At 35.5% G+C, this 15,949-nt stretch overlaps 3 protein-coding genes across 4 annotated transcripts; 1 reads left to right on the plus strand and 2 right to left on the minus strand.

Annotated features, from left to right (window-relative positions):
* Positions 1-3,123: 3,123 nt before the first annotated feature.
* LOC113504705 (4-coumarate--CoA ligase 1-like) lies at positions 3,124-8,388 on the minus strand. Its single transcript, XM_026887109.1, has 10 exons — positions 8,311-8,388; positions 8,078-8,227; positions 6,549-6,756; positions 5,930-6,248; positions 5,692-5,854; positions 5,405-5,550; positions 4,974-5,112; positions 4,442-4,669; positions 3,608-3,778; positions 3,124-3,370 (listed from the first exon to the last, which is right to left on the minus strand). Exons 2-10 carry the CDS (start codon positions 8,207-8,209, stop codon positions 3,242-3,244), a joined length of 1,635 nt encoding a protein of 544 aa, XP_026742910.1. The 5' UTR covers positions 8,210-8,227; positions 8,311-8,388; the 3' UTR covers positions 3,124-3,241.
* A 1,382-nt stretch (positions 8,389-9,770) lies between these two features.
* On the plus strand, positions 9,771-13,493 carry LOC113504704 (luciferin 4-monooxygenase). The gene is made up of 9 exons (XM_026887108.1): positions 9,771-10,116; positions 10,351-10,558; positions 10,768-11,089; positions 11,171-11,354; positions 11,429-11,574; positions 11,733-11,859; positions 12,191-12,418; positions 12,970-13,140; positions 13,245-13,493. Exons 1-9 carry the CDS (start codon positions 9,994-9,996, stop codon positions 13,368-13,370), a joined length of 1,635 nt encoding a protein of 544 aa, XP_026742909.1. The 5' UTR covers positions 9,771-9,993; the 3' UTR covers positions 13,371-13,493.
* Positions 13,485-15,798, minus strand: LOC113504708 (3'(2'),5'-bisphosphate nucleotidase 1-like). 2 transcript variants are annotated; one of them, XM_026887110.1, is made up of 6 exons: positions 15,539-15,798; positions 15,275-15,394; positions 14,756-14,900; positions 14,532-14,636; positions 13,886-14,172; positions 13,485-13,801 (listed from the first exon to the last, which is right to left on the minus strand). In XM_026887110.1, the coding sequence occupies exons 1-6, from the start codon at positions 15,656-15,658 to the stop codon at positions 13,541-13,543; spliced, it is 1,038 nt and encodes a 345-aa protein (XP_026742911.1). In that variant the 5' UTR covers positions 15,659-15,798; the 3' UTR covers positions 13,485-13,540. The 2 variants fall into 2 exon arrangements, with proteins under 2 accessions (XP_026742911.1, XP_026742912.1); XM_026887111.1 differs by lacking the exon at positions 14,532-14,636 and having other exon boundaries at positions 15,539-15,795.
* Between the last annotated feature and the right edge of the window lie 151 nt (positions 15,799-15,949).

Here is a 15,949-nt window from a genome sequence, read left to right on the forward strand (position 1 = left end):
CTCAAAAACGCTTTTCAATTTCTACTGATTTATTTACCATAACTAGATTTAAGTGGGTACACAATATTTGACAGAGAGCAGACGTGCATTTGCCTCGATATGCCTCAAAAAGAATCACATAACCATTAGTTTTGTAGACTTAGATTAACTGCAAAATTAGAGAAGAGTCAATTTCATTAAGATTGGTTTTAAGACGATAAATAAATACGTTCGGTTGCCACAGAGGCAATGAGGCCTTTCCTGTGAATAAGGAGATCTTCTAAGGTATTTAATTGATCTTTGAAGTTTGGCTACTTAATTTAACCCTTACCTACATTTTCTTATGCGCCCGTTAGTGGTCGTTCTTTATACGCATTTTGTTCTTTTTATTTTTATTTTAACCCAAAAAATATGTGTTTCTGAGTACTTTTTAGTACTTAAATTAGTTATGAATACGCTTAAATGATTTATATTTTTCGTGCTTCGTCGCATGCCATCCTATCTGAGACAGAAGCCTTTCTTAAAGTACCTAGCGTAGTTTCCTGATTTGATTATACTTACATGTAATAATGCTATGGACAAAAAAGTGGGTGAGTGGGTTTAAACGAAGCCAGAGAAGTGTGTGGAAGCAAGCCGCCCACATTGTGTGTCGCGGCACTCACGGCTTACGGGGTTGGGACTTCGGTTTAAAATAATGTAGGTACAATATGTTTAAATTGTAATAAATATTTATTGAAGACGGTCTTTGTTAGAATAAATAAAGTCAAGGATAAACTTATAGCAGTAAAAATGTATTAATCTTTGGTGTCGCGCATAATTTTTTGACAATCAATTATGCTGCGTCGATATTGACATTAAAGGGCATTTTTAATATCTAATTTATAAGTATCTCAAAAACGTTCAAAAGTATGTTAATTAGGTTCGTTCCATTTCGATGTAAATTATCACTGATCTCTTTACATTCGAGCGTTTTCTTTGACGTTAACAGCATCATCGCCCTAGCCTTTTCCCAACTATGTTGGGGTCAGCTTCCTGTCTAACCGGATTCAGCTAAATACCAGTGTTTTACAAGGAGCGAATGCCTATCTGACCTCCTCAACCCAGTTACCTAGGTAACACGATACCCCTTAGTTAGACTGGCTGTCAGACTTTCAAGCGTCTACCTGAAACGACTTTCTTTTCTTTGACGTTAACGATTGTAGAAATGTCACATGATGAGAAAGGCAGAATACTGTAAAATCCTTAACCCAATTAGCTGTGGAGGTCAGTTAGCAAGTTAGTTCATATCCATGTCCAAGTCCAAAAAGCGTTCGAACTACATCAGGTAAGACTGGAACCCGTAGCGATGTGCTGTGAATACTACGATTAAAAATGTCGCTGTGTGACCGGCCGCCGGATTTCAAATATAAGTCCGGCATTAGTCAGCTATTATTTATGGCAACATATATTATCTTGATTACTTACACATTTACCTATCTCAGGCGTTTATAGTAACGTACTTATTAAATAAACGTTTGGACTTAAAAAATATCACGTTCTATTTTCTCTGTACATTTGCAATGTAGACAGCGCAGTATTTGTTTCGTAATTTTATTACAAACAATCGGTAACTGTCTTAAAATCATTAAGTAAAGAAATATGTTAAGTGGGTAATGAAATCCTAGGAAAGATCCGAAAGAAACCACAAGGCCAGTTGACTGTAAACACAGCAGGCCGATCTGAATTTTATGATGCTTGATATAAATTAACATTCGAGAGGCCATAAAACAACCGGGAAATAAGCTAATGCTGGCGCCCGCTCGCCGCGTCCGCCGCGCGCCCGGGGAGCACGCCGGTCAGCACTTTGCACTCAAAGCGGTCGCATTCAATAATTTGGGCAATTCAATTAGTGCCGACTCATGTACTCAGATATAAATAATCCTGTAACAGAAAATCGACTGCTGAGATAAAATAAGTGTTTTCAGAACCAGGTTTTTCGGGAACCCCGATTCTGTTATTAACAAGGGCCGTGAATGAATGCCATAAAATTAAATTGGCACTAGGTATTCGTCTTTTGCGACCACAATGATTGGAAATCCAGTACGTTGCTTAACACACACGATCAATGAACTTCCAATTATTGTGTTGGCAAAATGCTTGAGAGAATAGGAATAGTTTCAAATTTAATCCAACTGCCATTCATTCATTGGCCCAAGTAGCAGCTAGAATCGGGGCCCAGGAAGAGTTATCTTTTATCCGCATCTTTTATCATCAAGTTTTTTAATATCTTTTCGATAGATAAAGTTATTTTTAGATTCTAGCCTAGCTAATACACGCCCTAAGTCCTCGTTACTTGTACATAAATAGTCCAAATTTGCGCGCAGCCAGCCGGGGCAGCTCGGGGACTTGATCCATTAGAGGTAATTGGATCGTTCCCGCGCAGGGGGACAGTTCACTTAGTGTACACGCTTGTGTTGTTACCAACCCACCAATCAATCATTCTTATAATGGATATGAAACGTCGCCGTGGGACACCACTAAGAGCCCATAGAGAATATTTGCATAAATAGATCGTGTTTTGTAATAGAAAAATTAATAACCCGAACGGACAGTTTATCAAATACAAAATAAACCAATGAAAGAAACTAGATATAAGTTTTCAAAGATAAGTTAAGCCGTCGCCTAATTTGTGTTACGTCAACAAAACAGGTTTTACTTCTTATTCTAGATTCCTGTATCTAAACATTTACGGTATATACGATCTGAGAACAGAACTCAAGACCTTGTCTTTCATAAAATAACTACCTTCCTACGACCTACGGGCTATGACAAAAAAAATTAACACGTATTTACTTGGTAACTAAGTACCTACATATACAACATCGCAACCGAATAATCTATATTGCCTATGTATCTAATCTAAAATTCATAATATAAACCATTTATGATTTTATAATGTTAGTTACGTATCAAATAATACTGTTCAATATGATGGATGTAAATTTTGATGGTTGGCACATTTGTTAGCAACATTTCATAATGATAGTTTTTACTATTTTCGCATATAGTAAGAAAGTAGAGGAAATTTCTAAAGAAAAAGAAGTAAAAATATTTTGTTATATTATAACCTCATATTCACATACATTCCTAAATAAATAAAAGAAGTTTGAGCATAGTTATAATAATTTATAAGATTATTTTCAACATGATCACCAACTTTACCCAATATTTTACAACAATCGTAACAACCTTCAAATATAATATTTTCCTTATCACACAATATTTACAATTTGCTTTTGCCTTTCTCGCACAGTCTTTGTTTGAGCGCGCGTCTGACGATCTTCCCTGATGGGTTCTTGGGGATGTCATCCACGAATATCACGCCGCCGTGAAGCCTCGAGACCGCTGATAACTATACAAAAACAATAAATCCTGGGTTAGTAAATATTATTTCCAGCTTGGCTTGCTAGCGTCTTGATTGATGAAAACGAATTGTTAGGTCCTGAAATAATTAAGCTAAATATTTTATGAAGAAAAGTATACCTTTCTTTATCCTTGCTCATTGTGAGCAAGGGTTAAATAAAATTTAGGTACTTGCAACTTAAAAATCCTATATCCTAATCCTGAATTGGACAGCAGGACTACTTACACGAGCATTTGCGAATTCGAGCAGCTCCTTCTCCGTGACTTTGGCTCCAGGCCTCCTGACCACGAAGGCGGTAGTGAGCTCGCCCACCGCCTCGTCGGGCGCGCCCACCACGCCGCACTCCGCCACGCCCGGGTGCCCGAGCACCACGCTCTCCACGGCCGCGGGAGCCACCTGCAAAACACACAACACACTAGAGACTCATTTTAGAATAGGGTTAATAATTCCAATAACAATATAGTTCTAGAAACTAAAATGATCTCATGAGCTTTCAAAAATTATAATCTTAATCAGAGCATAGGTTTTAAAGGTGTAAAGGTCGATTAGCTCTTATAGGAGTCGGTAAAAATTAGAAAAGGATAACAGATGATCGACACCTAATCTTTCCAAATTTCAACAGTCTGTAGAACAAAAATATAATTTCCGTATCCTATAAGCAAACAGAAATGTACTATAAATTATGGCCATTTTGGGATAAGTTGCAATATTCCATTTAGAAGTATCGATTTGTTTAAAGGTTTACGGAGTTGTCCGTAAATATAGCACTAAAGATATATAGGAATCTTCGAACCCGACCTTGAATTGCTGAAAAATAATCACACAAACTACGCCTACACGAAGCTACATGATTACGAGCCTTTATCGTATCTAATAGTGTTTTATATTTATGTATTTTAATATCTAAGTAAGTAGATAACAGGTCATAAATTGCCGTGGATTATTAATAGCGATATGGTGTGATGAACTCTGTATCTTGTTGGCATTTCCTGGCTGTAAACGTTGACACAACTATCTACAAAAATTATGTAATTATGTATGCATAATAAAGTGACTTACCTGGTGACCCTTATATTTGATAAGTTCTTTTAGTCTGTCGACAATAAAGAAGCAGCCATCTTTGTCGTAATATCCGACGTCTCCGGTCTTCATGTAGCCCTCGGCATCAAACATAGCCTTAGTTGCCTCCTCGTTGCCAGCGTAACCCTTCATTATGATCGGCCCCTTAATACAGATCTCTCCATTTTCATTCGGGCCTAATTTTTTACCAGTGTCTATGTCTACGACCTACAAACCAAATCATACACATTACAGTGAACACCCAGCTTTTCATAGAGTTTATTTGTTAATGTTTACCACACATGGTGTTGATCTTGTGTGGATGACGGATGGAATTTTCATTAGGAAGTTTTAATTACCTGGGAATGATGTAACTAGCTCAGAATATTTAGTTCTACTCTCAGGCTCGTTTATTGAACATAATATCACAGCACTTACATAGTCTGCATGTAGATTTTGACGTTGATATATTTTATGGAATGTACTAAAAGTCAGCTATAAAATTGTTATATAGGTATTCAAGAATATTTACCTTAACCTTTACTCCTGGTAGAGGGTACCCTCCACTTCCAGGCTTCCTCTTAACGCTATCATCATCGATGTCCTTGGTAGCTGCCAACGACGTCTCCGTCATGCCGTACGCTTGGAATATTCCCTTGCAGTTGCGCAAACTGTAAACAATACAATCTTGTTCGAAGAAAACTAAACAAAATACTTGATAGTAGATTATGGTTGAGTTCGGTATAAATGTTTGCTAAAGTAATCATCAGAAAACAGAACACTCGAAGGACTTCATTTGTACAGTATTGAATTAGAAACTTATATTATTCGAATGGGCTTCAGAGAAAAATATGTTGACAGCGATCTACGGCGAATTTATAAGAATAGTTTGTTGTCCCGACAAAATAAAATAAAAACGCAATACAAGAGTGAAGTGTACTTAATAAATAAGTGGGCAGGTACCGCTTTAATGTCTGGTCAATCGTTTCTGAAGAGAGTGGAGCAGCGCCGCACCAGACCACAGTTACGGAAGACAGGTCGTACTTATCCACTATGGGCGCCTTGGCCAGGAATACTACGATAGGAGGAACAGCCGCCAACGCCGTCACCTATACATTGTTAGAGTATTAGAAAGGGTCCAACAAAATTTACCTTAAAGTGAAATTTTATCCCTTACGATCGATTTTTACATCTACATAACATATTTTAGCATTTTTAAATAATATAATATAATTCCTAAAAGATAATACCTTGTAGTCCTGAATCGTACTTAAATACTTCAGAGGATTGAATCCATTAAGGTACACCAAAACTCTCTTGATTAAGATGTAGTTAATAGACGACATCAAGCCGTACGCGTGATACCATGGGACTATCGTCAGTAGTATTGAGTTTTGGGGGTCCTCCTCTTTCCTAGAATAGTTTTGTACTTTGTTAATAAGTAGACAGAATACGTAACAGTAGTAGACATACAGGATTTCAACTCACTCAAAACTGGCAGCCGAATACAACACGTTCAAGTGTGTGAGCATGACTCCCTTTGGCAAGCCGGTGGTGCCAGAGGAGTATAATATGTAGGCCACGTCAGTCCAGCCCTGGACATCTTCCGGCTCGAACTCATCCGGGTTCACATAAGCCCCGACATTTTTGTACTCAATAATGCCGCTCGCGACCGGCTTGCCATTAATTTGAATAATTTTCTCGATACTCGAGACTGCTTTTATAGATTCAATATTTCTTTTTAATCCTATTTCTGAAGAAAATATTATTTTTGGTCCAGATATGTTGAGTACGTGCGTCATTTCATCTGAAAATAAACATTATTTAGCGTTTATGTATGTAATAATTTGACCTAAATAGCTTTTTAAGATGTATGTCTCTCATTCAATGAGTCATACCAATTAATTTCAGGTTTGATCTGCATACGATTACATGTTTTCAAATATTTTTCGATCTTATTATGAATTGCGTTAGTACTTGCAAATACTTTTAACTTTTCAATAATTTTTTATGGCTTTGGCCAGGTGTTGCGTAAAACTTGATATTGGTAAACAATCCGTTTAAAACATAATCAAACGGAAAATTGGCTTTTATTTTATTTAGGTACCTTTAGTGTATAATACATTGAGTGTAGTGATAGTGGCGCCGCAGCACAGCACTCCCAGAGCAATCGGGAAGAACTCATCCCTATTTTCACTGCAGAGAGCGATCACATCGCCCTTCTTCACTCCCAACTTCTTGAGGCCATTGGCAACATTGACGGTCTCTTGGAGAATTTGTTTGAAGGTGATTTTGAGACCAGTGTCGGCATTTATCTGTTTTGAATTTCCAACAAGATTTTCATACAAAAAAAAACCTCCGTTATACCAAATAGAAACATGGCCGACACAAAATAACTTTAAACAGTTGTTAATGATAGCAGAGTTCGGCGGATGTAATGGAAATCAAACAATACTTATCATTTATTGTAAAAATGTTTTGAACTCGAAGTCTTATTGTTATGATAATTCGAAAATGAGGTGGTGCATTGTTATACCTATAAGAGATACAGGAAATTTCCTGATGCATCTTTTTTAACCCCCGACGCCAAAATAAAGGTATCATAAGTTTGACGTGTATGTCTGTCTGCGATCATACCTCCCAAACGGATTGAGCGATTTCAATTTAGTTTATATGTTTTAAAGTTGAATTATAAGTGTTCTTTTATCTTTTATGTACCGATTTTTATGGAACATGTCTAATGTTTGATAAAAATCGATAGTCGTAGAAATTTGTTAATTTTTAATTTTATCTCGTGGTCAAAGTAAATTTAGTTGACATAGCTTTTAAAAAACATTGAAAGACTCTACCTACTACTCTTGCTATAATGTATGAGGTACAAAGTGCGTCTACAAGTACGCATGTTAGTATGTACACATAAAGGCAAAGTCCGTTCTGTGATTAAGTAGTTTTGGTTTATTATAATTAACTGAGATTTTTCCGCCAAGGTCGATTTAAGTAAGCAGGGTAACTTGAGTCTGGCCGATAAGCTCTAGCTATAGAATAACTAAGTACATGAAAACATTGTCTTGCAAATTGTCTTTAAATTGAAGATGTGATGCAAGTAGGTATAATATTCGATTGCATGTCTACTTACTTGAATCTTATACCTATACTTATACATTTCCGCATAATTGTTTGTTTAGAAACTGTAAATTTATAGTTTTTGGAAGAACTATTAGGTCCGCCTTTTTACTTGTAATTATACAGGTTTGGTTTGGTCCTGATAAGCAAAACTAAATTAATGTGGGTTATTTATTTATATTTATTCTGTTTTTATAATTCCTCGAAATTTTGTAGATACACGGTTTCCTGTTTTTGTATTTAGCGTTTACCTCTGACTACGTAACAGATTTCCTTAAACCATTCGCTACAATTTAAGTAAACAAAAAATCAGTTTTCTTGTTAGAAAACTGATTTTTTGTTGTAAGAGTTGATAAGTAGGTAGATATAACGACAATCTGTTTATTCTTATAAAACAACAACTTTAGCAATCGTGTTATCATTGTGTCATGAACCATGACCACTAGACTGTCATGCAAACTATTTAAACTTATTATGACGATTTTTTTAAGAATACAGATTAATTTTTCTTACCACAGCAACACCATCCTTGTAATCTTTGTCTTTGCATATATCCTTTAATTTGTCTATTGCGTATTGAGCGAAGGACAAATGGCTAGGCACTTTAAATGCAGGCCCAGTAGTAACCACTTTATCTACAATCATTTTTACTTTTCACTTGCACTGGAAGACCAAATTTATATGTGTTAACAGACGAATACGATCACTACCAAGAACACCAACTAACTAGATGACGATAAAACCACCTCATAGATAGCTGATGTTTATCAACACGGTCCTTAATCATGCAATAAAACAATTAAGTCTATAAAACTATAAAATCATACTCCGTAGGGTTGCTTCAAGAGTGTTTATAATAATATGTTAAGAGAATAATATTAAAAATTAATTTTAAACGAGTTTAAAACCGGCGTCCGTCGTAATAAGCGGAGATATGTGGTACGAATGAATGAACGTGCCTTGCAGGCACAGGCCGTTAAACTGTAGTGAACGTGATCTCTAGAAGTCAATGACAAAAATATTAACAAGTAACTATACTACAACCGGTTCGCGCATTATGAACTGAATCTAAATACTTGTTCAAAACATCTTAGCGCTCCGTTCTATATATTTTACTTTCGATATCGTTGATGCACAAAAGCAAATAGGTAGTATAGGTAGGTTTATTTACTTAGTAAACTACTCAGTAACTTAAATAACTGTAAAAGGTTTAAAAGTAGTGTACCAAAAAAAATCGTCGAATACCTACGTCTGCTCTCTGTCTTAGTGATTCGAATTATTATATATTATATTGATAAAATATCTAACTAACCACCAAAATCTGAAGATGATAGTGACGTCACTTATAAGTACACTGTTACGGACAAGTGTCACCACTTTCTTAGCCACCATGTGTTTCATCAAAGTATAATATTGAGTTTGTAACATTATTAAATTAGTATCCTTTTGATTTTGCCCTATTGTCTTATTGGATTCTTATTAGGTTTCCTTTTAATATTTAATACTTACTTGGTTATAAAGATAATCCTGAACTTTCTGATGACCTATCAAGTTATGCTATCTTTTTGAGAGTTCCGTCCCAGAAAAGATACTGAGGCTCCGCTGGTATGAATTTCTGAGGCATTTTTATATTAAATGATTACTACTATTTCTATGTAACTCTCAGTTTCGTCCGAATCGCAACTGACCGTTGTTTTTAGTCAACAACCTTACTGCCTGAACTACCATACTTCATCCAATTGAGTGAATAGGTACCTACCTGCTTTCGCTTTGAGGCTTTAAATATGCGGCCATCCATAATGTGGGCATACAGTTTATTTTTGTAGGATTCTGATGCTTATACCAATTTGTTACTTAGTGACAATGCTATGATATTGCATTTGATTATTGTAGTATGACTAATCTGTGAAGAATGATTGTAGACTGTACCTACTAGCATCCATAATGTCAGCAAGCGAACTCCATATTTTATACAAAACAGTCATTGGGTTCGAATAGAATTGAAACAGGCAAAAGTATTGTACTTTCACATTAATGCTATGGAGCATGTAATTTGATGAGAGCGTGTTTGGAAATTACCTGTGGCTGTAGATAGCTTCATAAACGTACAGTACAACGTCAATTGTCAGAACTGTCAACTGTAATAATAACATGATCTCATCTCATGATCCGATCTGATTTGATTATGTACTGTACAGTTTTGGGGCTGGATTAGCAATGCAAATTACCTACCAATCTTCTCATCAACCTCAGTCCAAAGTCTAATCTAGTCCATTCCTAATCAAACCTCAGTACCGATAGGTGGATAATTATATCCTTTAGATAAGATACCATTAATAAATTTATGATATCAGTCACCTATCGTTTCTTTATAAGTTAACATATTGTAAAGTAAGGTTAAACTGAACAGAACTTTAAAAGTTTTAAAAATGCCGGTAACTGTACATAATAATGTGGTTTCGGGACCGGAAGAACGAGGCATTCCAGCGCATTTATCATATGGACAGTTTTTGTTTGATCAGTTAAAAAATGGTGGCGATAATATAGCTTTAGTAAGTACAAAAAGCTTAATATGTTTATGAATATTTTCCAAGTATAAAATCTTAATATTTATGTATATGTTAATAATCTTTAATAAATATTCCTGAGAGTAGTTTGAACAGTTTAACTTAAGTGATCTTAATTATGGCAAACTAATAATGCAAATAAACAATTTATGTTATAATACTTTTCATCTAAAAATAAAAACTCCATCAATAAAAATGCTTTTTATTACTTTGTTTTAGATAAATGCAGAGACTGACGAATCTGTGACTTATAGGCATATTCTTCAAAACAGTGTTAATCTAGCCACTACTCTAAGAAAGTTGGGTCTCAAAAAGGGTGATGTTGTGGGTTTGAGCAGTGAGAACCGATTTGAATTTATAGTGGCTGCTCTGGCAGTTACATACTGCGGAGGCATCTTGTCTACATTGAATATTACATACACTCCTGGTAAGTTTTGCCAAAGCTTAACTCATTCATGAATCTTAAACTGTAAGACTAAACTAGAAATATCCAGTCTGGCATTGTTACATTTTGACCGATTGTCTTTGTTATCATAAGACTTATATACTTGTAATGCTTTAATCTAAGACTCCTGTTTGTTATCTTCAACATTATATTAAATTGCACTGTTGCTAATGGAAATTTTTAAATTACAGGTGAGATTACACATTTGCTGAAAATCATTAAGCCTAAGTATATTTTTACTTCACCGATCACATCACAGAACATCTATGACTGTTGCAATGAGATGCCATACAAGTGCCAGCTCATCATGTTTGGGGAGTTTGATGTGGTGCCTGACTGCATCATGTTTGATAACCTGATCAAGGACCACGTGAATGTGGATGACTTCACCCTCACTGATGTCAATGGACAAGATGACACAGTTGCTGTTATGTGCTCCTCGGGCACTACTGGTCTGCCAAAAGGCGTTGAACTCACTCATGTTAATTTCCTCACACTGTCAGCACATATGAGGTCTGTTTTACTTTGTAAAATATCTTAAACTAAATTGGGAGTCATGTTAGGATAAAAAATGTAATCTCATATTGCTTTTAGATACTACTTTGAATGTGTACAAGAAAAGAAAAAAACTGGCATCATAAATGGTTTGACATTGATACCATGGTTCCATGCATATGGATTTATAACAACCTTTGCTGTTATGGCAATGAATATCAAAATTGTGTTCTTAATTCGATTTGATGAACAGCAATACTTGGAGACCATTCAAAACTATAAGGTAAGACAAACCTTAAATAAAAAACTGCATTTTTTTTTATAAAATGCAGATTATTTACATTTTTTGTGTTTCAGATCAACATGACTACTATAGTCCCACCCCTAGCAGTCTTCCTAGCTAAGCACCCGCTAGTACTCAAGTATGATTTATCCTCTTTGGTTGAAGTTTGGTGTGGAGCAGCACCATTGTCAAAGGAAATACAACAAGCTGTCTCTGAAAGGTATAATATTTCTAAACAGTCTATTTTAAGCACAATTAATATTTTTCTTAGTTTATTTGATTTAGGATACACATATTACAATATACAATTCAAACAACATACATTTTCTCTATTCTGCCAGATTTTATGTAAGCACAGCATTGTTTCTTCATTTACAGAACAGGTATAGATTTCATTAAACAAGGTTATGGCCTCACAGAGGTAACCATGGCTTGTCTTGTGGACTTGACGAGCGGCGAGAAAGTTGGTTCTTGTGGAACACCTGCACCAGGCATGAGAGTCAAGGTAAATTCATATTAATGTTTGGTAGTTATTAGCAAGTTATTTTTTGTAAAGTTCCATCTTTTTCATTTAATAAGTGTTTATGCAGGTATATTATTGATTCCAAAGAAATACTCTGCATTATTTAATACACTTTACTCGCATTTTTAAATTTGTCTGGACTTTAAAAGAGATTGCGACCCCCTTAGTTTGTTTCGACATTTCTTCTCAGGGTAGTCAGATAGAAAATGTCGACTCCAGCATTCTAAAAAAAGACAGGTAAAAGTGATGGAATATCCTATTTGCAGAATAAATGATTTCATTTCATTTATTAATATGAATTTTATATTCGCAGGTGATAGATATCGAAAATGGGAAACAGTTAGGTCCCAATCAGGAAGGCGAGCTCTGGATCAAGTCGCCCCTACGTATGAAAGGCTACATGGGCGACCGGGCCGCCAGCGACGCACTCATTGACAGCGCGGGCTATGTCAGGACCGGAGACATCGGCTATTACGACAACGAGGGATACTTTTACATTGTCGACAGACTGAAAGAGCTAATTAAATATAAAGGATTCCAGGTAAAGATTAGAAGTAATAAGACATTTTATGATTAACTGAATGTTATGCATGCATGATGTGCAAAAATATATTTGCCTCTATGGCATGACTAAAATCTCAATAAGGTATTGAAAATATACACGGTGTTTTTTTAGTCGTCTTACAAAAGGAGCCCAGTTCATGTATCCGACGTAAAATACCCCTAGACGCGATTATCATCAACTTAGATAATAAATACGAAGAAAAATTAAACAAGAGAAATCTGAAAAACTCTTTAAAATGATCAAAACGCCGCCGCCCGCGCCCATCACCATTGTTACAAGGCTCGGACCGCGTTCGCAACAGAGCTGTGTTTCTAAAAAACTACGAATTGCATCATAATAATGAATAAAAATTGCATTTTAAATTTATTCAAATCTCATAAATACCTTTTTTTTATCATGAAGTGTTCTAGTCATTGGATACACGAACTGGACTGCTTTTATAAGACGACTAAGAAATCACGGTGTATAAGATAATAAGTAGAAAACCATTAAATAAGTTGTTTAATAATGTTTTCTTAAATTTTCAGGTAGCCCCTGCAGAGCTCGAAGCCTTACTACTCCAGCACAAAGACATAGCTGATGCTGGCGTAGTAGGATTGCCCAATGAGGAGGCCGGCGAGTTACCGCTAGCTTTTATAGTGACCCAACCTAATTCCAAAGTAACAGAAAAAGAAATTGTGGAATTTGTAGCCTCCAAGGTAAGTTGTGTTATCTTTGTAACGGGTGATGTTATGTTCTCGGTAACATGATAACTTATCAGATAAGTCTAAAGCCAAAGTAAAAAATACTTATTTGTTATCAGGTGTCTCCAGCGAAACGCCTTCGAGGTGGAGTGGTCTTCCTCAAGGATATACCTAAGAATGCTTCAGGCAAGATCCTCAGGAGGGAGTTAAGGAAGATGTTACAGAAGTACAAAAGCAAGCTTTAATAATGTCCCAAAGCAATAATTTTATTTATAAAAATAGACCTATTTTGAAATAACAAATAATTAAGTGTAATTATTACCAATCTTGTTGATTTTTTGTTGTAATTATAAAAATTGTGAAGGGCACCACCAAGTTTTATTTACATTTGATCTCATCAACTATACAAACATGTCTATTTAGATAATGCATCTTTTAATTCCTGTGGAATTCTTTTAACGGCGTAGCTGTGCAATTCGTCATTAACGGCTGCCAAAACTCCAGTTTTGTTGGGCCTCGACTCTGCTCCCCCATATTTGTAGTAGTTGCCAAGAATGTCAGTCAACTTGCCGCCAGCCGCCGATAATACTGCCTCTGGAGCACATGTGTCCCACTTTTTACAACCACTGCTGGCAAATACGTAAATTGAAGCCTTGCCTTCCAATAGTTGAAGTACCTACAAAAATATGTTTCATGATAATATTGTAGTACAAAAATATGCAATTCATTATGATACCTGCTATTTTAAGATTATGAATACCTTAAAGCCTGCTCCACCAACTCGTACAATCTGACCGGCATTCATAACTTGCAATGCTTTCTCAACCAATGGGTTTGAATGACTCCTTGTAGTTGTAATGATGAGGGAGGCAGGAGGAGGGGCAGGGGTGAACCCTCCCACTCCCACTTCTTGCAAGCCCCATATAGTCCTGCCCATAATTTTCTCACCATCCAGCATAGTTTTGTAGTAAGGTTGGTGGATGACACCAGCTACAGGTTTGTCATTGACTGATATGCCAATTAAAACAGTAACATGCTCAAGAAATCCTAAAACAACATACAAAACATAGTCAGTTTCTACCTGAGTTTGAATTTATGTTATTAACTCACCCCATGCAACATGCACTTTTAGATTGATACTTATATATCTACAGGGAATGATAAAAATGAACTGCTATAATAGAATATACCAAAACTTAATGCTACAACTGGTTAGATACAGAAATACATTAAAGAGAGATTAGAGATACAAGTTAGTTAAAACATATGATTCTGTTAGGAAGACAACTATGAAATATGTACAACAGTCAATACATACATCAAAACCAAATGTTGGCCATTCTCCAATGTGCCTGTACTACTACAGTGCATTCTAAACAAGAAAAGTTCTAAGATCTTTCATTTACCATAGTTGGATTGAAGCAAACTTAAATACCACTTAATACTTATAAGTGGATGAGTCAAGTACATTTTCCATCTTTCCCAAGGATCTCTCTTCAACATTAGGGCACCTAGAATTATTTTTCATTAATATAAGTCCATAGATTTGTAATGAAAATGCATGTGACATGGTGCTACAAAACAGTAAACTAGAATGATTATGGGAAGAGTTTGGTTATATTGGGTATACCTTGGGTGTACTCTGAGGTGCCATCCAGAGGGTCCACCCACACAACAATGTCCTCCTCCTTCACGCTGTGCAGGTTGACCGGGCATTCCAGAGATAACACTTCCTTGTCTGCTTCAGAGATTATCCAGTCACTGGGCAGCTCACTCTGTAATAATAATAATCATCATCATATCATTAGTTAGAATAAATCTTAAAATTACAATTTTACATAAATTTATATTATTTGTGGATGTACAAGTATTTTAGAATATAATTGGTGTGTGCATTAATAAAGTTTATTATCAAAATTATAAATTTTTAAGTTTAATTAATTTAAAAAAGAGATATATTATAAGATTCACACATATGCAAATAATTAAAACTATCATAATTTGCAGTGAACAATAGAAGTAAAAAATCACAATGCAACCATTAATAACTTATTACATTCTACTAGAAGGTTGCTAAATTAATGGTGAGAAACTTATGTATTGTTCAGATCTTAAAGTAATTTTAAATTATAAAGCTTTAATTTCCTACTTCACTTTCAGGACCATCCTCTTCACCAATAATATTGACTTTTGGGTACTGGGCAGAAAGCGAAGCGACAATACAGCGTTGCGCAGACCGGTCAGCCTCTGTTTGATAATCATCTTTGCCCTGTAACATAAAATTGACTTATTACATAAACTTATCTTCTTGACATAGTTATATGAAATTTACTTTTACGTGTTTTGGAAAAGGGTCAGTGAACTTTGACCTCCATTACAGCTAGATAAGTTGTACAAGATTAAGAAAACAAACCTTTTCCACTATGCCTAATTCTCCTTTACTCATAACATCGCGAACTATTTTGCCAGCTCTGCTTGCCACTGACACTGATGAAGCTAGTAATCGCACAACAAGAGGAGCACTACTCGACATTTTTATTTCAAAAAATTAACCTTCCTGCTACCATGTAGAACTGTTAATAACTAAAAAATAATCAAATATCCACGGCTCGCTCTCCAAAATCAGTGCCATTCACATTCACTTTTCTACCGAATTTCCTGTTTATGTCAAGTTGTCAATGTCAAACTTTAAACTATATAGTGATGTATATGAATACTATTAAATCAAGTAAGATAGACACGATTGAACATCGATTTGAAAAAAGACTAGAAGTCCAAAGTCTGTCCATGTAGTAGATATTGAAATTAAGGCGTTACCTCATGG

The sequence above is a fragment of the Trichoplusia ni genome, chromosome 23, assembly GCF_003590095.1.
Source record: "Trichoplusia ni isolate ovarian cell line Hi5 chromosome 23, tn1, whole genome shotgun sequence".
Classification (NCBI taxonomy): Eukaryota; Metazoa; Arthropoda; class Insecta; order Lepidoptera; family Noctuidae; genus Trichoplusia; species Trichoplusia ni.

What these genes read in the sequence shown, in the direction of transcription:
- LOC113504705 (XM_026887109.1), bottom strand. Translation starts at nt 8,209, where the DNA reads ATGATTGTAGATAAAGTGGTTACTACTGGGCCTGCATTTAAAGTGCCT. An exon ending in ATTGACCAGACATTAAAGCG is followed by an intron (nt 5,113 to 5,404) that starts GTACCTGCCCAC and finishes TATTGTTTACAG; the next exon opens with TTTGCGCAACTGCAAGGGAA. An exon ending in TACCAGGAGTAAAGGTTAAG is followed by an intron (nt 4,670 to 4,973) that starts GTAAATATTCTT and finishes TTTGGTTTGTAG; the next exon opens with GTCGTAGACATAGACACTGG.
- LOC113504704 (XM_026887108.1), top strand. Translation starts at nt 9,994, where the DNA reads ATGCCGGTAACTGTACATAATAATGTGGTTTCGGGACCGGAAGAACGA. An exon ending in CAACAAGCTGTCTCTGAAAG is followed by an intron (nt 11,575 to 11,732) that starts GTATAATATTTC and finishes CTTCATTTACAG; the next exon opens with AACAGGTATAGATTTCATTA. An exon ending in TTAAATATAAAGGATTCCAG is followed by an intron (nt 12,419 to 12,969) that starts GTAAAGATTAGA and finishes TTAAATTTTCAG; the next exon opens with GTAGCCCCTGCAGAGCTCGA.
- LOC113504708 (XM_026887110.1), bottom strand. Translation starts at nt 15,658, where the DNA reads ATGTCGAGTAGTGCTCCTCTTGTTGTGCGATTACTAGCTTCATCAGTG. An exon ending in AGGATGGTCCTGAAAGTGAA is followed by an intron (nt 14,901 to 15,274) that starts GTAGGAAATTAA and finishes TTATTATTACAG; the next exon opens with AGTGAGCTGCCCAGTGACTG. An exon ending in CACCTCAGAGTACACCCAAG is followed by an intron (nt 14,637 to 14,755) that starts GTATACCCAATA and finishes AAATAATTCTAG; the next exon opens with GTGCCCTAATGTTGAAGAGA.